The sequence below is a fragment of the Bubalus bubalis genome, chromosome 4 (genome assembly GCF_019923935.1).
Source record: "Bubalus bubalis isolate 160015118507 breed Murrah chromosome 4, NDDB_SH_1, whole genome shotgun sequence".
NCBI classification, from domain to species: domain Eukaryota; kingdom Metazoa; phylum Chordata; class Mammalia; order Artiodactyla; family Bovidae; genus Bubalus; species Bubalus bubalis.
In genome coordinates, this window is record NC_059160.1 from 723,789 (window position 1) to 749,835 (window position 26,047).

At 55.7% G+C, this 26,047-nt stretch overlaps 1 protein-coding gene across 16 annotated transcripts; it reads right to left on the reverse strand.

Annotated features, from left to right (window-relative positions):
* Positions 1 to 964: 964 nt before the first annotated feature.
* ZBED4 (zinc finger BED-type containing 4) lies at positions 965 to 25,491 on the reverse strand. 16 transcript variants are annotated; one of them, XM_045165213.1, is made up of 8 exons: positions 25,337 to 25,491; positions 24,652 to 24,765; positions 23,573 to 23,651; positions 11,576 to 11,710; positions 11,241 to 11,481; positions 10,416 to 10,544; positions 6,122 to 6,246; positions 965 to 5,926 (listed from the first exon to the last, which is right to left on the reverse strand). In XM_045165213.1, the coding sequence occupies exon 8, from the start codon at positions 5,680 to 5,682 to the stop codon at positions 2,239 to 2,241; it is 3,444 nt and encodes a 1,147-aa protein (XP_045021148.1). In that variant the 5' UTR covers positions 5,683 to 5,926; positions 6,122 to 6,246; positions 10,416 to 10,544; positions 11,241 to 11,481; positions 11,576 to 11,710; positions 23,573 to 23,651; positions 24,652 to 24,765; positions 25,337 to 25,491; the 3' UTR covers positions 965 to 2,238. The 16 variants fall into 16 exon arrangements, with proteins under 16 accessions (XP_045021148.1, XP_045021151.1, XP_044796669.1 ...); XM_045165216.1 differs by lacking the exon at positions 11,241 to 11,481; XM_044940734.2 differs by lacking the exon at positions 10,416 to 10,544.
* Between the last annotated feature and the right edge of the window lie 556 nt (positions 25,492 to 26,047).

A 26,047-nucleotide genomic window follows, 5' to 3' on the forward strand; every position in this document is an offset into this window, starting at 1 on the left:
ATGGATGTGAGAGTTGGACTGTGAAGAAAACTGAGCACCGAAGAATTGATGCTTTTGAACTGTGGTGTTGGAGAAGACTCTTGAGAGTCCCTTGGCCTGCAAGGAGATCCAACCAGTCCATTCTGAAGGAGATCAGCCCTGGGATTCCTTTGGAAGGAATGATGCTAAAGCTGAAACTCCAGTACTTTGGCCACCTCATGCGAAGAGTTGATTCATTGGAAAAGACTCTGATGCTGGGAGGGATTGGGGGCAGGAGGAGAAGGGGACGACAGAGGATGAGATGGCTGGATGGCATCACTGACTCAATGGACGTGAGTCTGAGTGAACTCCGGGAGCTGGTGATGGACAGGGAGGCCTGGCGTGCTGCGATTCATGGGGTCGCAAAGAGTCGGACACGACTGAGCAACTGAACTGAACTGAACTGAAACATGGAATGATGCAATATTTGTCTTTCTCTGACTTATTTCACTGAGCATAATACCCTCCAGATCCATCCATGTTGGTGCAATGACAAGACTTCTTTTTTCACGGCCAACCTTCCACTGTATGAACACACACGCGTCTTCTTCGCCCACTCCTCTGTGGGTGGGCACTCTGGTGGCCCTGCATCTATCTTTTCACATGAGTGTTTCTGCTTCAGAAAAACGCCCGGGAGTGGCCCGCTGGACCGCACGCAGCCCCAGCCAACTCGGAGCCCTCCACAGTCTCCACACTGGCTGCTCTTCCCGCCAGCAGCACAGCGGCTGCAGTGCCCGCTCGGAACACACGCCCTGGAAGGTTCTCGGATGTCACTGCTGCTATTAGAAATGCTGCTTAAGAATTACTCCTCCACTTCCCCCAGGTCCCGTCTGCGGCTAACATGAAGATTTAAAGGCTGTGTTGAGGGTAGTTTCTGTACATGCTGGCCCCTAAGAGTAGGATTGTTTTATTATCCTGAGAAAAAAAAGCCAGTGTCCTCCAGCAGTAGAAAATTGCAAATAAAAAGTTTAATTTCAGAAACTGAGTTCACCATTTATAAATACACTAAAAACATAGTCAATGCAAATTCAGATTAATAACAGGTACAGTATTTTAACAAAACAATAACTTTTCTAAAAGGTCATAGGCAAATCAGTGACTCGTTTCACCCAGAATATTTAACCGGTTTGAAGTAAGAAAATGAATTCTTTTCTAGACGCTGAGACAAAAACTTTGAAGACATATTATTGTTAAAAAAAAAAAAACCTGATGACTGATAATCCATTCTGATGTCCTTGGGATCCTAAAATACCCCACTGATGGCTGAATCCTCCCTATTTTATAAAAGAAAATCTAAACGCCTAAGGCTATTCTTACAACCGTAACACAGCAATCTTCTTCCCTGTTAATAAGCCGCCTCTTCTAAAGAGAACTGTGTACATAATTGGATCAATTTGGGGGTCAGTGCACAAATTTCAAGACAGCTTCATGATGCAGAGCCACCGAGTCAGAGGCTCAGAGATTCATCAACAGGAGGCTGTAAACGCGGCACGCCGTGCACTGGCCACACGGCAGGCCACACCGTGCACACCACACACGTGGGGGTGTGTCCACACTAACCATGCACGCGGCACAGGGCAGATCCTGAAACGGGCGCGCGCGCTCTGCGGAAACCCCGCACGGCCGACCCTTCGTCACGCGTCAGCTCGGGCTTGTCGCCCATGCCACGCCTCTGTCGTGGTCGACAGCTGCCTCCCAGAACGCTCCGTCCCCCTCAACGCCCTGCAGAGCCGCAGTCAGGAACTGCTCGGCCAAGATGGCTTCAACTCCACCTCCTATTTACAGGTTTTATTTGGCAGCCACAAAGGCTGTTCTGTTGCAATTAAAGCAATTTTTAACTAAAATACAGTACCTGATCTGATTTTTACATAATCGAATAAAAAGCCTACGGACTAAAACTGCTCACCTCTCCTCTGCCATTCTACTGAGACAAACTACTGATCCCCAACTTGTAAAAGCCTTACAGTTACGAACGAAAACCCAATCGTTGCATTTCAGCATCGACGAGACAAGCTGCTTCTAGTGGACTTCTGAAAACACACACCGTGGTACCTGGCCTGAAGGACTGGTTAAGGCACGTGTGGCCGCAAGAGCGAGGGCCGGGCGGCCCCTCCCGCAGCCGTGGACCTGAGCGCCCGGCCTGCCGTCCTGCAGGGCCGGCTGCAGCGAGCGCCAGCCTGGGCAGACGCCAGTGCTCGCTGGGTGGCTCCAGCGGGCTCTTCAGTACTGGAAGCATATTAAGGGAAGATTCACTTTCAGAAAGATGAGTTTCTCAAAATGCTCCATCAGGAGCCTGGACTGGCCGAAGCTGCCGTTCTCGGGGGGCGTGCTGAACAGCCGCTCGGAGGGGACGATGCTCGGGGGGCAGCCCAGGAAGCGCACGGCCAAGGCAGAGAGGCCGGGCCAGGCGGCCCTCTTGAGGCTCCAGTAGGCGAGCGGGTCGCAGCTGTGCTCCAGCACCTCCTCCTCCAGGTAGGCGAGCACCATGTCCTCGGGGACCTTGGGCCGCCCTCCGCGCTCGCTCTTCTTCAGCTTGGCCATGAGTGCCCAGAGGCTCTCCTCGCCGGCGCAGTCCTGGGGCGGGGAGCCCGGCTCGCAGCCGCTGGGGACGGGTGTGGGCTCTGAGGTAGGATCCAGCGTCTCCAGCTCCCTGATCAAGTCCTGCTTGCACTGCTCCGCCTCCTCCTCGGAGAACAGGGAGGCCTTGTAGCGCGGGTCCAGCAGGGTGGCCAGCACGTACCTGGGGTCGTGGAGCGTGGCAGACAGGCGGCTCACCATGGCCTCCCTGAGGGCACGGAGCATGGTGTCGATGCCCATGGTCTCCTGGAACAGCATCTCCACCCTGCGGGTGAGGATGTGGATCATGGGGATGACCTGGCTCAGTGTGGACACGTGCGCGCTCATCTCCCGGCTGGCGGCGGCGAAGGGCTTCAGGGCGTGGCACACGGACTGCATCACCTCCCACTGGTCGCAGCTCAGCAGCTCCCGGAAGTCACACTCGGCAGACAGCGCGTTCACCGCCCGCTTCTGCTCGAGCAGCCGCTCCAGCATGTGGAAGGACGTGCTCCACTTGGACGGCACGTCCTGCAGCAGGTGGTGGGGCGGCAGCCCGTACTCCCGCTGCAGCTCCGCCAGCTTGGCCTTGGCGCGGGGCGAGCGCTGCACCCGCTCGCAGATCTTCCGGGCGGTGCTCAGCAGGTTCTGGACCATCCTCTGGCTCTTGATGGCCTCGCTGACGATGAGGTTGACCGTGTGGCTGAAGCAAGGCACGCTGGAGCGCGCCCCCTCGTTCAGCGTCTTCCCGATGCTGGGGTTGTCGGTGACGGTGATGCCCACCTGCAGGCCGGTGGACGTCACCCAGGCCTCCCACCAACACTCCAGCTGCTTCTGGATGCTGCTTCCGCTGTCGGCACAGTCCACCTGCGACACGTCCAGCAGCGCCGAGCAGTGGTGGTCCTCGCAGCGCGGCCGGGCCGAGGGCTCGAAGGTGACCCAGTGGGCCGTGAGGGTCAGGTACTCCCGCGTCTGGCTGCTCATCCAGATGCCCGACGTGAAGTGGACCACGCCGCTCTCGGCTTCCTGCAGGTGTGCCATGATGACGTGCTTCACGTCCTCGTACATGCCCGGGATGGCCGTCCGGGAGAAGTAGGCCGGCGGGGGCAGGGAGTACTGAGGTTTCAAGTATGCCAGCAGCCTATTGAAGCCAACGTTGTCCACCAGCGAGTACGGCTGGAGGTCAAGGGCGATCATCTCAGCAATGAGACTTGTGATTTTCTTGGCGACGGGGTGAGAATCATAAAACTTCTCGCTGCCATCGTCAGAGGCGGCGGCACCTGCCAATGGCGGGCCCAGGGGCGCCTGGGCGCCAGGGGGGGAGGGGGGGGCAGCCCGGGCGCCCTCGGGCTTCAGCGCGCCAGCGTGGAAGCGCTGCAGGTGCCGCAGCAGGCAGCTGGTGCCCAGGTTTGTGGGCTTCTTGCCCCGGCTGATGGTCCGGCCACAGTGCAGGCACGCGACCTTCGTGGGGTCTGCGGAGCAGATAGAAAAATGGTTCCACAGCTTGGAGGTCTTCTTGCTGTTGACGGGAAACACAGCTTGATGGTTTTTGGTGACCATGGTCGGCAGGTTTGTCAACCCGGAGGAGGATGTTTCTGCGGAAGCCAGGGTGGCATAGGGCGAGCTGGCCAGGCCGGCCCCCAGGAAGCCCCGCTGGCCCCCGGCCACCTCGGGGTGGCGCCTGCAGAGGTGCCGCATGAGGCAGCTGGTGCCCACGTCGCCCCGCTTGCCCCGGCTGATGGCGCAGCCGCAGTGCCTGCACAGGGCCTTGAGGCTGTCCGTGGGCGCCAGCGAGAAGTGATGCCACACCTCCGACTTCAGCCTCTTCATCACCTTCTTGTTCTGCTGGAACACAGCGCCCGGCTCCCGCGGCCGAGGGCACGGCGCGCCACCCGGCTGCGTCTCGGGAGACGACCCCCACGAGGCCTCGCCCGCGTCGGAGGAGGGGGACGCTGTGGCCCTGTGGCCCCAGAGCGCCGGCGGCTCCTCCGCCGGCCGGTCAGGGGAGGAGGCTGCGGAGGCGGGGTCCTGGAGCGCCCTCCCTGGAGACGCCGGCAGGGGGCCGGGCTCCGCGTCCAGCGGCGGCGGGGCGGGCCCCAGGGGCGGCACGGGGCCGGGTGCGGGCGCCCCGGAGCCGCCGCCACTCTCCCGCAGCACGATGGCACGGTGCGCCCGCCACATGTGCCTGATGAGGCAGCTGGTGCCCAGGTCCTTCCCATTCTTGCCGCGGCTGAACTCGTTCATGCAGTGGACACACACGGCCTTGGAGCTGTCCAGGGGCGACAGGTAGAAGTGCTTCCAGACAGCCGACCTCCGGCGGGACCCGCACCCGCTCCGCGGCAGGGGCAGGTTCTTCTCCGCCCCGTTCTCGGCAGGCTCGCTGCAGTGCAGGGGGGGCGCGTGCGCGGGCGGCCCCGCAGGGCCCTCGTCCCGGCAGTACCTCTCCGAGGCCAGTGCGTCCGAGGCGGCCTCTTCGGAAGACACTGCGGAGCTGGCCTCCTCCGTCGCCTGGAGGGGAGCCGGGCCCTTGGAGGTCGCCCGGGGGAGCAGCGGGCCCCCGGGGTCGGTGGGCGGGGGCCCGGGGCGCGGCGCCGGGGCGGGGTCCCCCGCCAGCGCGGTGGGGTGCGCCCTGCGCACGTGCCGCATCAGGCAGCTGGTGCTCAGGTCCTTCTCGTTCTTGCCGCGGCTGAACTCCTTCATGCAGTAGGTGCACACGGCCTTGGTGCTGTCCCGCGGCGAGATGAAAAAGTGCTTCCAGGCCGGGGACTTCTTCCTGGAGCCCAGGCCGCGGCCGGAGAGCAGGCTCTGCGTCACGGCCTCCATGGCCACGCTGTACAGGGTGCTGCTGTACTGCGCCAGAAGCGCCCCGTAGTCGTCCTCGGGCTCGGGGGACGCGCGCCGCCCGGGGGGCCGGCCTGCGCAGCCCACCTCGCCGCCCTCTGCCTGCTCCCGGCCGCAGCCCACCTGCCTCCCGGCCTCCGGCTCACTTCCCAAGTCCATTCTCTCCACACTGTGATTAGGGGTTTGAGAGTCATCTTCCTCTTCTATTTTCAAGTTTGTATTCTCCGAATCACCTGCTCCCTGGGGACGAGGCTCCCACTGGTTCTCCATGACTGACCATAACTATTCAGTTCTGGCCGAAGAACTCTCTCTCAGGATGTTTATGAATACGGCTAAGCGTGAATCTCACTGAGCAGTGGACAGGCGAACTTGTGAGCGTGTCACCTCATGCTGCTCCCGGAGTTCTCCCAGTAAATGCATCGCGGGGCAGACATGTGCGCACACAGGGCGGACCTGCGGGTCTAGAGCACGGGAACGCTGGTGACTTGATGGCATGGTGCTCCTCCTGCGTCATCTACAACAGATGGAACCAAGTAAGACAAGGACTCGCTCACATTTCAAATCCAGTCATGGATACGTCAGCCTCAGTATGTGTGAGAGAAATCCCACAATGGTCAGGTGAGACTCTGCTTGCTCCTGACTTCAGAGCCCAGTCACAGGACCAAACACCCTCTCCGTCGGCCTCTCCTGCCCCGAGCACCCTGCTTACCTTCTCGGAGTCTCTGCCTCCCTGGGCCATCCCACTGCTCCCACGGACAAGGGGCCTGCGGTCTGCCTTCTTCTGCTGTCTGCCTAACCAGGCCTGAGGCTGAGCATTTATTTAAGAATAAAATCCTGGTGGTGGTAAAAAAAAAAAAAGAAAATATCCTCTAAATAGACATTTCCCCAAAGAAGACATACAGACGGCCAAAAGGCACATGGAGCGATGCTCAACAACACCAATAATCAGAGAAGCAGGAAATGATAGTGAGGTGCGACCTCACACTGGTCACAGGGCTGCCATCCAGAGTCTACAAATGATCCACGGTGGGGGTGTGGGGAGAGGGAGCCCGGCTCCACTGCCGGCGGGGTGCAAACCGGTGCAGCCACTACGGAGAACAACGTGGAGGCTCCTTAAAAACCACCAGCAGAGCGGCCACGCGACCCTGCAGTCCCGCCCCAGGCACACGTCTGTGCCCCACGCACCGCAGTGCTCACAGCGGCACTGTTCACAACGGCCAACACGTGGAAGAAACCTGAATCTCCGTCAACAGGTGAACGGGTGGAGCAGGCGCGCTACGACTTAATGCAGGACTACTTGGCCATTGAAGAGAATGAAATAGCATCTGCAGGCACACAGAGGGACCTAGACATCACCATACTGAATGAAGTAAGTCAGACAGAGAAACATGTGACATCAATTACGTGTAGAATGTGAAAAAAAATAAGGTAATAAACTTATTTACAAAACAGAAATAGACTCACAGACACAGGAAACAAACCTATGGTCACCAAAGGGGAACGACAGGGGAGAGGGGTAAACTAGGGATTTGGGAGTAACATATCCATACTATTATATACCCCAAAACGTCAGAAAAGATCATAGAGAGAAAACACCAAGGGATGTCCATGGTGGCTCAGTGGTAAAGAATCTGCCTGCCAATGCAGGGGGTGGCTTCGATCCCTGGTCCAGGAAGACCCCACATGGCTCTGAGCAACTGAGTCCTCGCGCCACCACTGAGCCTGCACACGGCAAGCACTGAGGCCCATGGTCTCGAGCCTGTGGTCTGCAGCGAGAAGCCCACTCACTGCAACAAGGAGCCCTGCTCGCCAAGACTAGAGCGCCCACATGCTGCCATAAGGCCCAGCACAGCCAAAACTAAATTTTTTTTTTTTAAAAAGAGAAAATACCAAGACTTGGTAAGGTCCATCATTGCAATTTTAGCCCTTCTAATTAATAGGTGGGCTTCCCTGCTGGCTCAGTGGTAAAGAATCTACTTGAAAATGCATGAGTCCCTGGTTCAATCCCTGGGTCGGGAAGACCCCCTGGAGGAGGGCATGGCAACCCTCTCCAGTATTCTTGTCTGGAGAATCCCATGGACAGAGGAGCCTGGTGGGTTACAGTCCATAGGGTTGCAAAGAGTCAGACACGACTCAGCTAAATGACTCAATGACAACACTGGACATTTCATGCTTTTTTTGCCCTTTGCTTCTCTCCACTGGGAGCATCTGTTCACGTATCTTGCCTCTGTCTTATGGATTGTGTATTTCCTCATTACTGAGTCCTCAGAGTCCTTCATGTCTGGATAAGCCCTTTATCAGGTGTGTGATTCCAGTCTGTGGCTTGTCTTTTCACTCTTTTCAGTGTTCTCTGAAAGGAAAGGCTCTTAACTTTAATGAAGTCCAGTTTACCAGTTTGCTTTTTTTTTTTTTAAACCACATGTTCTTTAAAAAGAAAAAGAACTCCTTACTTGGCCTGTGGGGTCTCAGCTGCAGCACGCGCGCCCCTGCACCGCGGGCACACTCGGCTGTGGTATGCGGGCCTGGAGCTGCGGCTCCAGCCTCAGGTGCTTCTCGTCATGCGGGACCTTAGGGCCCAGACCAGGGGCCACAGCTGAGTTCCCTGCACTGCAAGGCCGGTTCTTAACTCCCGGACCATCAGGGAGGTCCCCAGCAATTAATTTTTTTATGGATTATGCTTTGGGAGCTGTATCTAAGAAAGATTTTCTCCTGTGTTTGTTTTATATTTCGATCTTTGAAAGACTCAAATTCATTGTTTTGTATACGAATTGTTCAAATATCGTTTGTTGAAAAGATCATCCTTTTCAACAAAAGAACACCTTTGCAACTGCTGGAGACTCACTGTGTGTGAAGGCGCCTCTGCGCAGCAGCTGCCCACGTGTATGAACACGAGGGGAGTGTGTGTGTGCTCAGCACGTCCACCCTTTGAGTGCAGCTCACCGTATGCCAGTTACCCCAAGGTGGGGGAGTGTGACGCACGTGTGTGCGGGTCTGTGCCCCAGCTCCTGGCACAGGGCTCCTAAGCCTCTCGGGAGCTCCTGAGTGACAGGAACACCTTGCGTCCTGGTGAGGCGACGATGGAGGCTCATCAGCAGAAAGACCACACCACGGTCAGAAACCAGCTCTCAGCCCCCAACCCCCAGCACGGCCTGGAGACCAAGCGGACACTCTTCAGGCCCACAGCATGAAACCCCAGCAGAATCCCAGCTCGGGGTTTGGGGAACTGCTAGGCCAGCGAACACACCCACGGGTCTGGAGGGTTACGCACGCCAACTCCACGAGGACAGATGCCCCAGCACTCAGGAGCCTGTGCGTCCTCATCTGGCCGGCCATCTGTGTCCCTTTTCACACAGTGAAAGTCGCTCAGTCATGAATGACTCTTTGTGACCCCATGGACTGTAGCCCACCAGACTCCTCTGTCCATGGGATTCTCCAGGCAAGAACACTCGAGTGGGTGGCCATTTCCTTTTCCAGGGGATCTTCCCAACCCAGGGATCGAACCCTTGTCTCCTGCACTGCAGGGAGACGCTTTACCGTCTGAGCTACGAGGGAACCCCTTTCCATATGCTATGCTAAGTCACTTCAGTCGTGTCCGACTGTGCGACCCCATAGACGGCAGCCCACCAGGTTCCCTGTCCCTGGGATTCTCCAGGCAAGGACGCTGGAGTGGGGTGCCATTGCCTTCTCCGCCTTTCTATATAATAAACCTGTAAATGTGACTAACTGCGCCCTTGCTGTGGGAGCCGCCCCGGCACTTTATTGCGGGAACCTTGGCCTTGAAGCCTCTCAGTCAGACACACGGGTGACAGCTGGGCTGCTGTGAGTGGGAGCCGTCTTCTGGGCCGCCCGGACCCCATGGCTCTGAACACGACTCCAGGCGGCAATGTCAGGAGCGGATGGAAGGACAGCCAGCTGGTGCCGGACAACAGCCAACATGGGGCGCCAGGGCACTCGCGGGCGGCCAGATGCGAAGCACTCTGTGCACAGAGCCAGGGAGGGGGGACATGGAGAGCGCCTCTGCTCACAGGCCATACGGCTGCAGCTCAGGAAGCACAGGGACTGGCAGACTAGGGCAAAAGGAAGGCTAACTCCACGCTGCCTACAAAAACACGTTACATGTGAAGAGAAAGAGAGGCTCAAAGCAAAAAGACAGGAAGGTGCAGCATGCTAACCCCAACCCGGGCACGCCCGCGGGGCCACGGCACTATGTGGCGTGGGCGCATGAACACAGCGGACCACAGGGGACCTTCCACATCCAGGGAGCAGACCCCGTGGGCCCGGAGGGAGGTGGGCTCTCACATCCCTACTCACAGTTAACTGAACCAGCGGACAGAAGATCAGTAAAGATAATAGAAGAGTTGAAAACGTTACCATCAAACCTGGCCTCAATGACATTTATGGAACAGTGCAAACAAGTGGAATGTGTGTACTTCAAGGTGGGTACAGACTGTTCATCAAGACAGACTCTTCTCTGGACAATAAAGCAAATTGCAATACATTCACAAGAACGGAAATCAAAGAATGGCCTCGGAAAAGGGAACTGAACGAGAAATCAACATCAGAACGATATCTGGAAAAATCCGAAGTATCTTTAAGTAAGTAACACTTAGATATGTATGAAGCCAAGGGTTTAAAGAAAAAAGTCCCAAGGAAAAGTACAGCCAATTTAATCCTGAAGCAAACAAAGTGAAGAAAACAAGAAAAGATCTGAAATCAATTAAATTGAGGGGGAGCGGGGAAGAGGCGGGGGGTGGGGTGGTGGTGGAAATCAATGAAACCGAACTCTGGTTTTTGGACAGATCAAAAAAATTGGCAAACTTCTACACTGATTAGTAAGAGAAAAAAACGGAAAAGACAGATACTACCAACAGCAGAATGAAAGTGGGCACCAAAGACCCCACACACAAAACGGCGGCACACAGCCGAGCGGCTTCGTGATGATAAATTCAGCAGCTCAGGTGAAACGCGTAAACCCCGAAAAGACGCGCACAACAGGGACTCACTGGAGAGACGCGCCTCTGCCGTGCAGCGGCCATGACGCCCGCCTCACGCCGAAGCCTGAGCAGCCCTCTGCCTAGTCCCTTCTCTTAAAATTCCAGGTCCAGATGGTTCCATGCGTGAATTTCACCAAACTTTAGAGAAAAAAACAAATTACTGGTGAAACACGCTCTTCCAGAAAATAAAAGACGAAACATTCCCCAAGTCTTTTAACAAGGTAGGGCCACCGTGACACCAAGACCCGCAAAGACATAACAGGAAAAGAATCAGAGTCACATCCCTACAATCACAGAACAACCTTAAGAAAATGCAGCAAGTTCTTAAAAATGTAACAAGTCAAATTCAGCACTAGGTTGGAGATAATATTCCACGAGTAAGTAGGCTGTGTCAGAAGGTTTGGTTTAACATTAAAACATCAACCAACAGAACGCACAGGTCAACAGAAAGCAAGGAGGAAAACCATACGGCCACTGGGTGAAGAAACGCATTTAGTATCATCTCTGCTCCTACTCCTGACGAGGACCCTCGCAAGGCAGAAGGGCAAGCCACGGGCGTCTGTGCGAGAGGTCTTCAGGCCTCCATGGAAAGGTGCTGTCCTAGGAAGGCCGCAGAGCAAGCTCGGCTGCCTCGAGCTCCCTCCCACCCGGCTGGCCCAGACAGCGCCTCCATCCTGGATGAACTCGCCCGCTCCTCTCCGGTCTGTGAGGAACCAGCTCGTCTCCCCTCGAGGCAAATGTCCCATTCTCGGTTGACCCTGAGGCTCTCCGAAGACTCCTGGGGCCAAAGCCTGGGGTGATGGGGTGGACTGCTTCCTGCGGGCCCTCTTTTACCTGCTCAGCCTGTGCGGGCTCACTTAAGCCATGTGACAATCTTTCAAGGAAGGTTCAGTGTGACGTGTCTCCTTCTACACCAAAGGGCAGGGGCACAGAGAGGCTGAGAAACGTGTCGGGGCACACGGGGCAAACAGGCCGCTGCTCCTGGAGCGCTGGAGGTCGAGGAGGCTGGGGGCGGTGCACAGAAGACACACGTGCAGGAAGGGATGCGGCTACAAACACGCTGACACACGTGGACCTGGAGAGGAGCACACTAAGTGACGTCAGAGAGAGACAGCTACCAGGACACTCACTCACACGTGGAACCTGAAGTACGACACAAGTGAACTCACCTGTGAGACAGAAACAGCGTCACCAAGAGGTCAGACTCGAGGCTGCGGGGAGGGGGGAGGAGCGGAGTCTGGGGTGAGCAGGCGCAAGCCAGGATACGCAGGACGCAGGAACCAGGGCCTCCTGTCGAATATGCTCTGATGTGCCGTAACGGAAAAGAATAAGAAAAGAAAGTGTAATAAGAAAAGCATAGTTTTGATCAGACTTCAGACCACAGATTCAAGAATCCCTACAAACCCCAAGCAAGATTTAAAGAGGAAAAAAAAAGTGCTAAAAATAAGAAAAAGCACAGAGATAACAGTGAGGAGGGCTGGAGGAACCTAGCTCAGTACCGCCAGCAGGAGGAGATCAGCAGAATCCAGACCACGGGGCTTCTGCAGCAGGACAGACCACCCAGCTTCTCTAACGAACCGCTTGAGTCCCGTGTGAGTGAGCAGACGACCAAGCGCATTCCTCAGGCAAGGCGGGAGGCCTGGGCGCTGAGTGAACATTTGAAGTAATTCTTAGTTTATTAAGGTATAAAGATACTGTGGATAAGACTTTTTAAAGAATCCCGTCTTTCCAAGACACTAACTGGAGAACGTCCAGATGAAACACAACTTCTGGTATCTGCTTTGAAATAACTGGGGTGGGACACAGAGCTGGAATGGCCATGCGTGCGTCTGTCTGTCTGTCTGTCAAAGCTGGGTGATGAGCGCACAGGCTCATTATACTCATCTTCCTAATATACACTGCAACACAGCCCGAGGAACTGTTTCAAGAAAAAATAACTAGACTACTGACTTTTCAAGAGAAGCAATGTAAACCAGGAGATACAAGAAGTACGTCTTCAGAGTTGTGGTGGAAAAAAAAAAGCCAAACCAGAATTCAACACTCAGCAAAAATATTCCTACAAGAACTAATATGAGCTAACACCGTTGGCAAAACCACACAGAGTGCGTCACCAGGCGACTTTAGCGAAGGGCAAAACGACATCCTGCTGGCAGAGAAACTCCGCGGGATTCAGCGGCGCGCAGGAACAGGAGCAACACGGACAGGGCGCGGCAGAGCGCGAGGGACCCGCCGGGCTCCGCGTCCGGGCCCGGTCAGCAGAATTAACGGAAAACGACTCACTGAGCTACACGAGGCTGTGGTCCATGTGATCACAAGGACAGAATGATCTCTGCTCGTTTCCAAGGCAACCATTCAATATCACAGTAATCCAAGTCTATGACCAGTAACGCTGAAGAAGCTGAAGTTGAACAGTTCTATGAAGACCTACAAGACCTTTTAGAACAAACACCCAAAAAAGATGTCCTTTTCATTATAGGGGACTAGAATGCCAAAGTAGGAAGTCAAGACACACCTGGAGTAACAGGCAAATTTGGCCTTGGAGTACAGAATGAGGCAGGGCAAAGGCTAACAGTTTTGCCAGGAGAACACATTGGTCATAGCAAACACCCTCTTCCAACAACACAAGAGAAGACTCTACACATGGATATCACCAGATGGTCAACACCGAAATCGGACTGATTATATCCTTTGCAGCCAAAGATGAAGAAGCTCTACACAATCAACAAAAACAAGACTGGGAGCTGACTGTGGCTCAGAAACTCCTTATTGCCAAATTCAGACTTGAAGTGAAGAAAGTAGGGAAAACCACTAGACCATTCAGGTATGACCTAAATCAAATCCCTTATGATTATACAGTGGAAGTGAGAAATAGATTTAAGGGACTAGATCTGATAGACAGAGTGCCTGATGAACTATGGACGGAGGTTCGTGACATTGTACAGAAGACAGGGATCAAGACCATCCCCATGGAAAAGAAATGCAAAAAAGCAAAATGGCTGTCTGGGGAGGCCTTACAAATAGCTGTGAAAAGAAGGGAAGCTAAAGACAAAGGAGAAAAGGAAAGATACACCCATTTGAATGCAGAGTTCCAAAGAATAGCAAGAAGAGATAAGAAAGCCTTCCTAAATGATCAATGCACAGAAATAGAGGAAAACAACAGAATGGGAAAGACTAGAGATCTCTTCAAGAAAATGAGAGATACCAAGGGAACATTTCATGCAAAGATGGGCTCGATAAAGGACAGAAAGGGTATGGACCTAACAGAAGCAGAAGATATTAAAAAGAGGTGGCAAGAATACACAGAAAAACTGTACAAAAAAGAGCTTCACGACCAAGATAATCACGATGGTGTGATCACTCACCTAGAGCCAGACATCCTGGAATGTGATGTCAATGGGACTTAGGAAGCATCACTATGAACAAAGCTAGTGGAGGTGATGGAATTCCAGTTGAGCTATTTCAAATCCTAAAAGATGATGCTGTCAAAGTGCTGCGCTCAATATGCCAGCAAATTTGGAAAACTCAGCAGTGGCCACAGAACTGGAAAAGGTCAGTTTTCATTCCAATCCCAAAGAAAGGGAATGCCAAAGAATGCTCAAATTACCGCACAATTGCACTCATCTCACATGCTAGCAAAGTAATGCTCAAAATTCTCCAAGCCAGGCTTCAGCAATATGTGAACCGTGAACTTCCAGATGTTCAAGCTGGTTTTAGAAAAGGCAGAGGAACCAGAGATCAAATTTCCAACATCCGTTGGGTCATCAAAAAAGCAAGAGAGTTCCAGAAAAACATCTACTTCTGCTTTATTGACTATGCCAAAGCCTTTGACTGTGTGGATCACAACAAACTGGAAAATTCTGAAAGAGACGGGACTACCAGACCACCTGACCTGCCTCTTGAGAAATCTGTATGCAGGTCAAGAAGCAACAGTTAGAACTGGACATGGAACAACAGACTGGTTCCAAATCGGGAAAGGAGTACGTCAAGGCTGTATATTGTCACCCTGCTTATTTAACTTATATGCAGAGTACATCATGAGAAATGCTAGGCTTGATGAAGCATAAGCTGGAATCAAGATTGCTGGGAGAAATATGAATCACCTCAGATATGCAGATGACACCACTCTTATGGTAGAAAGCAAACAACTAAAGAGCCTCTTGAGGAAAGTGAAAGAGGAGAGCGAAAAAGTTGGCTTCAAACTCAATATTCAGAAAACTAAGATCATGGCATCCGGTCCCATCAATTCATGACAAATAGACGGGGAAACAATGGAAACAGTCACTGCAGGTGGTGACTGCAGCCACGAAACTGAAAGACACTTGCTCCTTGGAAGAAAAGTTATGAGCAACCTAGACAGCATATTAAAAAGCAGAGACATTATTTTGCCAACAAAAGTCCATCTAGTCAAGGCTATGGTTTTTCATAGCCAGTAGTCATGTATGGATGTGAGAGTTGGACCATAAAGAAAGCTGAGCGCCTAAGAATTGATGCTTTTGAAGTGTGGTGTCGGAGGAGACTCTTGGGAGTCCCTTGGACTGCAAGGAGATCCAACCAGTCCATCCTAAAGGAAATCAGTCCTGAATATTCATTGGAAGGACTGATGCTGAAGCTGAAGCTCCAATACTTTGGGAACCTGATGTGAAGAGCTGACTCATTTGAAAAGACCCTGATGCTGGGAAAGATTGGAGGCCGGGGGAGAAGGGAACAACAGAGGATGAGATGGTTGGATGGCATCACTGACTCAACGGACATGAGTTTGAGTAAACTCCGGGAGTTGGTGATGGACAGGGAGGCCTGGCGTGCTGCGGTTCATGGGGTCGCAAAGAGTCGGACACGACTGAGCGACTGAACTGAACTGAACCCTGGACCATCTGGGTAGATCCAATGCTGTCATGAGGGTCTTCAAAAGTGAAAGAAAGAAGCAGAGGAGAGACATGAAAATATGCCTGTGGAAGGTGAGAGACGCAGCGTCGCTGGCTTTGAAGATGGAGGGTGGGCCCACACGCAGGGACGCAGGGGCGTCTCGAAGTGAAGGGCGAGGAGCCACCCTCTGCCAGGCCGCCAGGAGGGAAGCCTGGCAGGACCATGACTGAGGCCCAGGGCTCAGAGCTCAGACTGCTGGCCTCCAAATGTGTGCTGTCTTCAACCCCCAAGCCTGTGATAATTTGTTAAAGCACCACTAGAAAACCAATACAATAAACAACAGAAAAGGGTTAAGATTAAATCCTACAGAAGGATAAGAGAAAAAGTAATGAAGGCGGAAAAACATCTCTATAGGTAATGAAATCACACTAGAAAAACATAAACACAGATTAAGTGAAATTGAGTAACTTATTTCAAAAGAAGCTAACAAAATTAAGAAAATAATACAAAAGAACGAAATAAATCAAGAAAGAAAAACACTGAGATGAGCTTACAGATCCTAAGAAACTATTATAAATAAAAGTAAAATGTCATTTTAGAATAAAGACTAAGTTACAAGCAACAAAAGAACAAATAAACTCCACAGAGGATTGTGTAAGATCAACAGAAGAGTTTAGAAAGAAAAAGTTTTAATGAAAAAGAAATAAACGGATAAAAAAAAAGACGCAGAAGAAGCTGACTAATTTAAAACTTAGGTAAAGAAAATCCAACATGTGTATAATCAAGGTGTTTCCCCACAAAAAAGGGGGACAGGGCAAGAGAACAGATTACTGACAACTATGGAACAAACAGGTGTACTGAAAGGCATCCTGGGCTTCCCTGGTGGCTCCGTGGTGAAGAATCCTCCTGCCAACGCAGGGACACCAGTCTGATCCCCGATCCAGAAAGATTCCACAGGCCACCGGCAGCTAAGCCCATGCACCGGAGCCTGAGTCTAGAGCCCGGGAACTCCAACTCCCGAGTCCACGAACTCCACAGCACGTGCTCTGCGACGAGAGAAGCCACGGCAGTGAGAAGCCTGCACGTCGCAACTAGAGCGGCGCCTGCTCACAGCAACCAGAGAAAGGCCTGTGCAGCAACAGAGAGCCGGCACAGCCAGGGATGCTATTCAGCACACAAATAAAGTTACTGAAGAAACAGGAGAGCAAGCCATAGGGCGGAGACCATGCGCCTGTAACCGTGAGCACACAGGCATATCCCAGGAAAACCACTGGACTGAAAACAAAGGCCATTCGGGCAAAAACCAGGGCCACCCGTAAGGGAAAGCAACTCACGAGCCTGACAGCCACGTTGTACGCTGAGACAACAGAGTAACATGTGTAACACATTCAAGGAAAACCACGCGAGCCAAGCGTTTTGCCTCCAGTCAACCTGCCATCCAAGTACAAGGACACAGAGACACTGTTACCCAGGCAGGAATTCGGGAGACAGCTCTCCTTGAGTCCTTCCTGAGAAGTCGACTGGAGAGCGGGGTGCTCAGGGCGTCTCCCTGCAGGACGCACCGCTGAGCGTCCCGGGAGAGCCGGCGGGCACTGTGCAGCTACGTCGCTGGCCCTGAGCCAGGGGGGGCTGGACGACACGCGGGTCCCTGGGCTAGAGGCACCGTGGTGCCTTCAGCAAGGACTGGGCCGCGCGCAGAGATGGGGAGGCGGGCTCCGGTCCCCCTCGTCCTCGCAGAGACGGGCCGGGAAGGCCAGACGCGCATCCCGCGGCCCCGGGAGTGGGACCCACCCCGCTCTGCTCGGTACAAAGTCCTGAGAGCAGTGACCCCCGCGACCTCCAGACTACAGCTCTCAAACACATCTCCCACTAAAGGAGCCAAGGTTCCCAAGGACCACGAGGTCCAGGGGCGGGAAGACCACGAAATGAGCCGAGGATGCTCTGGGGACCCAGGGAGCCAGGACCTCTGCGAGTGGACGAGGGCAGCGCGGGAAGGGTCCAAGGTGTCAACCTGAAGTGCTCCCCCTGTCCAAAAATGAGATAATCTGAATGTAAATAAGGGTCAGCATTATACATCAAAACTCATCAAATGTTTAAGTCTATTAATGCATAATCCCAAATAAAATCCTCAATTGGTCACCTCTGGAGGATGATAGGAAGGCAAATGATTCACTACTTTTGAGAAGTGACAGAGAAATTCACCGTCAGCTCCTTACATCAGCTACAGCACCAGAGAGCCAGGGCAGGGCTCCCACTCCATGTCCAGCTCGTGAACAGAGATGCAGGAACTCAGCCAAATGGCTCCATCTCGTACGGGGTGCTGATTAACGCCCGCACTGGGTACACCCCTGGGGGAAGCGCCGGGGGGGCCACACACGAGGCGCCGTCTGAGGGGGCAACAAAACCGCTGGAAGCAGTCTCCCCAGAGAGCAACCTGATCCCACCGCCCACCCCGAGCAGACCAGGAGCAGGGAAGACTCATGGGACCGCAGTGCCACTGGCGGGGACCGCCCGGGTGATGGAAGCTGCCACCACCGGCCCGGCCAGCCCCGAGGGCCTGCGCCAGGGCTGACGCCAGCACCTTCCTGGCACAGATGGGAGACTCTGGCGCCGGGGTAACGCCAGCGCACGCCCGGGACGGGGCTGTCAGGGGAGCCCGCTGCCTTCCTGTTTGTCTTCCTCTACGGCTGCACCAGCTCTCTACACACTAGCTCAACATCGTAAGTGGGATGTTTCTATTTTTTTCCTTTTGGCCGCACGGGGATCTCGGTTCCCTGACCAGGGACTGAACTCACGCCCCCTGCAGTGGAAGCAGAGCCCGACCACTGGACGGCCAGGGAAGCCCCGACGTTTCTGTTTTAGGGAAAATGCTGCCATTGGCTCTAGCAGCTTCCTACTACTTTTTCTACCATTTTCGCACCAAATATTTAGAAAGACAAAAAAGGATGTTGGCTTTAGTTCTCACACCGCAGAAGGATTATGTACCTGAGGCACTGGGGATAATTCTACATGGGTGTGAGGAACAACTTGGGTTTGGTCACCCGTCCCAGAGCTCTGGAGCATCTCTGGCTTGAAAGGTGAGGGCCCCCTGGTCACGGCACCTGGGTGGCATCCAGAACCAGCTGTCCTGCGGTCCAGCTTCCATGTCCAGCAAGTAGGAACTAGCCCACAGGAAAATCATCAACATGGAGGTCAAACAGGGTGATCAGGGGCAGCAGGTGAAACAGCCTCCTCCTCCGGCAGGCGCGGCAGGCCTCCCTGCGTGGGGCTGTGCAGCCGCCACCGCCCGCCAGCCAGAGGGCCACTCTGAAGCTGGTGGTGAGTGGTGTGGGGCTCCGCTCAGCAGGGAGCACAGCCCCCTGAACTGAGCAGAGACGGGGGAGGAGAGGAGTGCAGAGGATGGACCCAGAGCCCAGGCCTGCTGAGACCACTGCACGCATTTCAGCTCCAAGGGCGAAGCGCCTAAAGGCAGAGGCAGCCGACCAGAGGATCTTTCCATGGGCTAGAACAAATACCGTGTGTGGAAGAGTCTCAATTCCAGGCGTGTGTTCTGACTTGGGGAACATAGTTATTTTTCATTTTTAGAATTAAAGAAAGCGCCTTCCAGGCTGCCGTAACGCAGGAGTGCCTGTCAGAGCAGGATCCCCTGTGCGCATGTCCCGCCGCGGACTCAACAGCTTCCTAACACAGAGACCAGCTTTTGTGCAGGCCCTCACCTGCCACAACACCAAAAAAACACAACCAAGTATCTCCATTCCTCATGCTGCAGATGCAGCAGATTACAGGAAAACACTTCAAGTCATCTCACCCAACCAGGCAGGAAGGGCCCAAAGCTTGGCACCACCCCAGTGAGGACTCTGGAGCCCCCTACCAAGCCACATTCACCCAAGGACCCAGTAACCCCACGTCCAGGGACAGACTCTGAAGACCACCTCATGAGACACATAGCAACATTTGTCCCAGGCGCTGCGGTTCCACAGCCAGGCTGCAAAACCACTCACACACCGCCAGTAAGGCCTGGTACATACGCGCATCCCAGTCGCTTCAGTCTCGTCCAACTCTTGCGACCCTATGGACTGTAGCCAGCCGGGCTCCTCTGTCCATGGGATTCTCTAGCCAAGAATACTGGAGTGGGTTGCCATGCCCTTCTCCAGGGGATCTTCCCAACCCAGGGATCAAACCCAGGTCTCCTGCACTGCAGGCGGATTCTTTACCAGCGGAGCCACCAGGGAAGCGCAGTACATACACAGACCACAGGAAACAAGCAAGACACACAGTCAACAGTGCTCGTGAGGTTTTATGATGTGAAAGACAGGAGAGAAAACAAGGGGAGTTACAAACATTAATGTCTGTCTGAAGAGCTTATTTTGGCACTTCTCAGGTGGCGCTGGTTAAAGAACCTGCCAACCAACACAGGAGACATAACAGACATGGGAGACGTAAGAAACGCAGGTTTGACCCCTGGATTGGGAAAATCCCCTGGAGGACAGCATGGCTACCCACTCCACTATTCTTGACTGGGAAATCCCATGGACAGAGGAGCCTGGTGGGCTACAGTCCATGGGGTCACAAAGAATTGGACATGACTGAAGCAACTTACACGCTTATTTTGCAGGATAAAGCAGAAATAAAGATGGTTGCCTATAAACAGTGGAGGAGACAGGAATGCAAGTGAGCTTGCTGACTGTATCTTTTATATAATGTTGATTTTTGAGCGGTGTGATTATCTCTACATTAAAACACAGAAAATTTCAAGTGTGAAATCTAAAGTGAAAGTGAAGTTGCTCAGTCATGTCTGACTCTTTGCGACCCCATGGACTGTAGCCTACCAGGCTCCTCCCTCCATGGGATTCTCCAGGCAAGAGTACTGGAGTGGGGTGCCATTTCTTTCTCCAGAAAACATAGAAAATTGACTTTTGAGAGGTGTGATTACCTCTACATTAAAACACAGAAAATTTCAAGTGTGAAATCTAAAGGCGTATCAAATAAGCAACCATACTGCAAACAAAGAATGTTCACCAAGGGACTTTAACACACAGGATTTTATTCACCTGAAGCAGAATACGTACTAAAAACAAAAAAACACCTTAAATTTTGCTATGTGATTTCATTAGCAGTAGCAACATATTTTCATTTTACCTGTGTTATATGTACTTTAGCAAAAAACAAAATGTAACTATGCCAATGCCATTAAGAATCAAAATTTTCAGGATACAAAAAAGATATAATTAAAAAAAAAACAAAGAAATTAAGTAAAACTATATAATTTTAAATTTGTCTTGAAAACATCAGTATGGACTCTGGATGTTTTAGACACTGATCCCCTAGCCCCGTGCACTAGGCCAGCGCTTAGGGCTGCAGTACCACACGAGCACACTGAGCACAGCCGGCCCTGGATTCTGGTTTCTAAACACCCTCCTGCAGTGATGGAGGCCACAGCGCTCTGCAGAAAGAGCCGACTGCAGCTCTGGAAACAGGAAAGGCTGCAGAAAGAATGTGCCACCAGGAGCCGGCTCCACGGGGATCCACAGGTCGGTCACAACTGTCTGAATGTACAACAAAGAGACGGAAGACTTCAGCAGGCTATAATGTAACGGCTGAATCTGCCTGTCTGCACTGATGCTCAAGAATCAAGAGGAGAAATAAAAACACCTGCCACGGGGTGGGGCGGGGGAGGGGGACGACGCTGCACCCACTGCTCCCTGCAAAGGGGTGACGATCACGAGTGAGGAAAAGCACGTGAAAGGCAGGGGAAGGAACCACAGCCCAGGCGGGGTCTGTCCCGACAGGACAGTCTGAGGGCGGTGCACAGGAGGCCCAGCACCGCCGCCTGAAGAGGCAGGGTCCCCGGCGGGTGGCACCCACGGGTGGAGCAGCCGGGCCGCAGGGTCCAGCTGCAACTTATCCTCGGACTGCCGACCACACGGAGGGCGGCCCCCAACTGCCCGCTGTGTTGTTCAAGGGTCAACTGTCAATGGCAAAGGAGCAAATGGCAAACAGACCCAGACACAGGGACATTTCTGCAAGACAACTGGCCTCGTCTCTTTAAAAAGTCAACGTCCCGAGTGGGGAGACCAGACTGCGGGTTGGCCGCTGAACGCAGTGAGGACTACCGTTCACTCCCTCCACGGCCGCGCTGCTGGGGCGAGCACGGCCCTCTGCCTCTTTCTCCCTCTGGGGGAGGGGGGCGGCATGGAGCTCGCAGGACCTTGGGTCCCTGACCAGGGACTGAACCTGGGCCCTCGCAGGCAGCGTGCTGACGCGCCGAGTGCAAACCGCTGGACTGCCTTTCCTGAGAAGAGAAGGATGCTCAGCGGTAACGTGCTGCGGCCCCTGCTGCCTCCTCAGAGCCCGAAGGCACGGGCAGGGGACGCACGCCAGCGCTGCAGCTCAGGGCCGGAGCAGCGGCACCTGGACCTGCTCCCAACCCACCGCCCAGCCTCCAGGACACGCACACCGGCCTGCAGCCCGAGCCCCAGGCTCCCGGGAGCTGCCGGGCACAGCTGGGGCACCAGCGCCGCCCTGCGCCCGGGCGGCCTCGCCCTCAGACATGGCAGCCTTCCCACCAAGGCTACCGGTGCAGATCTGGTCCTCACTGAGAGTGAGCCACACCTGCTGAGGGTGCAGGGCCACGGCTAGCACCTTCCCGGGGAGGAGCCGCCTCAAGTGCAGACAAGCCACCACCCAGGACTGGCCGCACGGAGGCCAGAGCGCATGGCGGGGGCCGAACCGAGAGACCTGGAGCCAGTTCCTCGAGACGCGGCGGGCAGCCCGATGCAGCCGCGCTGGAAGCACAGCGCGGCCCGAACAGCACACGGGCTCCGTGAGGGGCCGTGGCCCGTCCACCCCGAGACGTTGAGGGTCACACCCCAGGGCCGCCGGGCTGGCTCTGCTCTGGCTTCGAGGGCCCTCCACTCAGTACCAGCGGCTTCTCTGGGGCAGCGGGCAGTCCCACCAGCCACAGGTCTGATAGGTCGCCGCGGCGGGCTGCCGCTGGACATGGTACTAGTGTCCGCGTGCGACTGCGCGACACCCAAGCTCCTGCTCCAAACAGCACGCGCCCTGGGCTGCTCCCTCTGAGCAGGCCAACTGCGGGCAGGCTCAGTCACCGGGCCCTGAGTGAGGACGGGCCCTCCATTTAGACCTGCGGGCTTGGGGCGGGCCGGGCAGGGTTGCTGGACTGAGGAGCCCCTGCGGGCAGCACCGGGTCAGCAGGGGAACGCCCCGCCCCAGGCCCGGCCTCTCCGGTTCCTGGGGTGCACAGACTTAGCTGGGGAGGGGGGCAGGCAGCTGCCACAAGGGCTTCATCCAAAGGAGAGTGGAACCCAAGCAGGGTGAGCACCTGAGCAAGGTGGGGGTCGGGCCTCACGACAGGAGACGGTCCGAACGCAGGGGCCAGGCTCCGCAGCTCACGGCCGCTCGTCACGCAGGGCCTCCGCTCCGCCACCCCTGGCCCCTCGGCGCGGGACGCAAACGTCCTTTCCTCTCCAAGCGGTCTTCCGAGAGCACACTTGTCGCGCTGCCCATCACCCTCACCCACGCCTGCCTGTGCTCTTGCTTGGAGAGCTCGCTCCGCCTTCTCTGCCCGTCCGCACCGCGAGCATGCACCACTGCCCCAGCAGGTAGAACAGCGCCAGGCGAGAGGAGAGAGGCGAGAAACCTCGCGTGGAGGCAGGCACCTCCAGCCCTCCCGGGCCCTCCACCTCGGAAACAGGAGGAAGGAGAAAAGGTCTGCTTTCATTCCTAACCATGCCTTCCAGGATACCAGCTGCCAAAAGCACACATCAGATAGTTAGCTAAAAGTGATCTAAATGCTTCAGAGTGATGAAAATCAGGCAGTGACGGAGCCTAAGGGAGGAGGGAGGGAAAGACAGGGAAGTGGAAGGGGCCGAGGCTCTGGAAGCTGCCTGACAGGAAGTCTGCCGCCACCCGGACACTGACGAGAGGCCAGACGGGAGGCTGCGGGGTGGTCGGGGCGGGACTCCGTGCGGCTGAATTCAGTAAGACACCAACCGTAAACAGAGATGATGCCTCCTACAGCTTACGTTAGACATCAGGCGGTAACCAGGAGAATGACGGTCACCCCTCAGTCGCCTGCTTTGTGCAGAGAAGCTTAGGAGGAACCGGCGCTGCTGAGGGACAGTCGGAGGGGCCCCAGCCAACCCTGGCAGGCGCCCCCGGTAAGCCTGCGAGCACTGCCCCCTGCCCTCGCCGGCAGTCCTCACACTGAAGGATAGAATCAGAGCAGAGCTGGGAGGAAGGAGCTGAGGCCGGGCAGAGAGACATGGGGAGGACAGACTGACCACGGCCACAGTGCCTCGTGCTCCCGCAGCACCGCTGCCCAGGTCTGCTCTCTCTCCAGCTTCCACGCCGGGCAGGGATCTGAAAGACAACACACACGCTCTTCACCATGTCTTGAGCACAGCTGCCTCGGCTCCTCTGCACAGACACAGGGTTCAATCCACGGCCCTAACGGTTCCCCTCAAACCCTTCCCAGCGCTTCAGGAGCACTCCTGGCACAGCGTGAGCCACTCACGAACCTCCTTCTGTGTGTGGTGACATGAAAAAGCAGGGCAGACTTTTCATGCCCAAAAACATCAGGAATTAACAGTACATGTGCGGCGATGTGGACTCAAAGTCTGTGCTTTCTTCCAATACAGGAGATTAACTTCCTGAAAATTCATAGAATCTCTTAACTTGTGCTACATCTTTTCCTGAAAAAATGTAAACCACCACAAGCCGATACCATCTGTTTAAGGATTACAGGAAGCGTGCACCCCTGCACAGACAGCTCGTGGCAGGCCCTGGGAATGAACTGGTGAGAGTAGTCTCCTCTCACAAGATAACTCTGCGTGGAAATTAAGTCATAACTGCAATTTGGCTTGTTCAGAGCACTTTTTAAAAACTCCAACTAAATCCTTCCTCCTCTCCTAATTTTAACACCATGATGTAGAGAAGACATCAAAAGTTGATATACAAAGTCACAAGAATGCCTTAGCAAACTGGTCTCATGCCAAGTCTGAGATGCGTTTTTCAATACTATGGACTTGATCTGATCAGAGTTCACTTCAAAACAAATAACTTCCCTTTTTAACAAACTTGAGAATGCCCACGGAAGCTTCTCCTGATGACCTAGCTGGGCAGGGGTTTGCTTGCAGAGAGGTGCATATTATGTGTATCTACGGACTGTAACTCAAAATGCAACGAGAGTCTAGGGGGCTGGCAATTCTCTTAAGCAAGCAGAATGGTGTGGGTCACAGAAAAAAAGATAAATGACTCCGTCGTTAACTTGGGTCAAAAAACAAAACAAAACAACACTACCGCAACTGGAAAAACGACCGAAATTCTGCTCTGCAGCTTGATTCGGGTTTTGACTACTTACACTTGAATGTCATACCCAGAAACACGCTCAGCAACCAAGAAGCATCAGAAGCGTGCAGACATGAGGAGCGTCTCGTGTGCTGAGACGTGTGAACGAGGCCCCGGTTGCCCCTTCCTGGAAGCGCACAGAAAATGAAATACTGTACCGGGGTTGGGGGACACCCGAAAGGCACAGCGTGTAAGGCGATCCGTGGCGGTGGCGGAGGGCAGAGGCCCTCAGGACGGACACTCAACGGGCACCTGTCTGCTGGCCGGTGACCCCCGCCCCAGGGCGACTGCGGCCGGGGGCTCGCCGCGTGGTCAGCCGGAGAGCCCACGCCGGCCGGCACGCCTGTCCCCGTGCTCGCCCGCGGCCGGCCCGGCGTCCGCGCCCGCTCCCACCGCCTCGCGCTCGCTCCGCCGGCCGCGCGGCCGGAAGAGGCGCCCCGGGTGCCCCGCTGTCAGCCGGGCCGGCGGCCGCGGGGCGCGCAGCTGGAGCGGCGTCCGGGCACCGAGGCCGAGTCCGCCGCCCGGGCGGGGTCCGCACCACGGCAGGCCGCCCCCGCCCCGCCCTGCGCATGCGACCCCGCGCCCGCCCGGCCCGACCCCGGCCTCGCCCTCCAGCCCCCGGCCCCCGGGTCCGGTCCCGGCCCCGGCCCCGACGGCGCGCCTGGACGGCCGGCCCGGGACGCGAGCCGCGCACTCACCGCGGGGACCCCACGGCCGCGCAGGCGGACGCGCCCCATTCATCGGCCTCGGCTTTGTCCGCCCCCGGCCCCTCCCGCGCCGCCGCCGCAGCCGCCGGACGCTGCACCCCTCCCAGGGCCCCGCGCGGCCGGGGCGGGGCCGGGGGCGGGGCCGGCGCGCGCAGGCGCAATGCCCGCACGCCCGCCTCTCCCCGGGGCCCGGCCGGACGGGCGGCTCTAGGTGCCGAGGCGCCGCTGATGGGGCGACTCCACAGGCGTCGCCCCGCCCCCAGGGCCGGCTTGGGCCGACTGCGCAGGTGCAGTCCCGCCCCCGGGCCGGAGTGGGCCGACTGCGCAGGCACAACCTTCCCCGGGCCCCGTGAGGGCCGGCCGCGCAGGCGCAGTCCCCGGGCGTCGGCCCCGCCCCCGGGCGGCCAGCGGGGCGGCCGCGAGGTACGCTGCGCTGGCGGGGCGAGGGTCGCTGGCCCCGCGTGGGGCGCTGGCGGGGTGGGCCGCCGGAGCCTTCCTGGTGACTCGGTGGCGGAGCGGGCGCACGCGGGCCGCGGCATCGGGGGCTGCGGCGCGACGGGCGCCCGGTTCCGCCTGCAGGTGCACGCAGGTGCGCGGCGTCCCCCGGCCGCGGAGACTGGAGAGGCGCACTGGCCTTACCCGGACGGCGTCCGTCCCGCCGAGGAGCTCCAGGGGGCTCTGCGTGGGCGCCGGGCCCGTTTA

Bases quoted from the DNA above. Each gene is read 5' to 3' on its own strand.
- ZBED4 (XM_025282660.3), bottom strand. From the start codon at position 5,682: ATGGAGAACCAGTGGGAGCCTCGTCCCCAGGGAGCAGGTGATTCGGAG.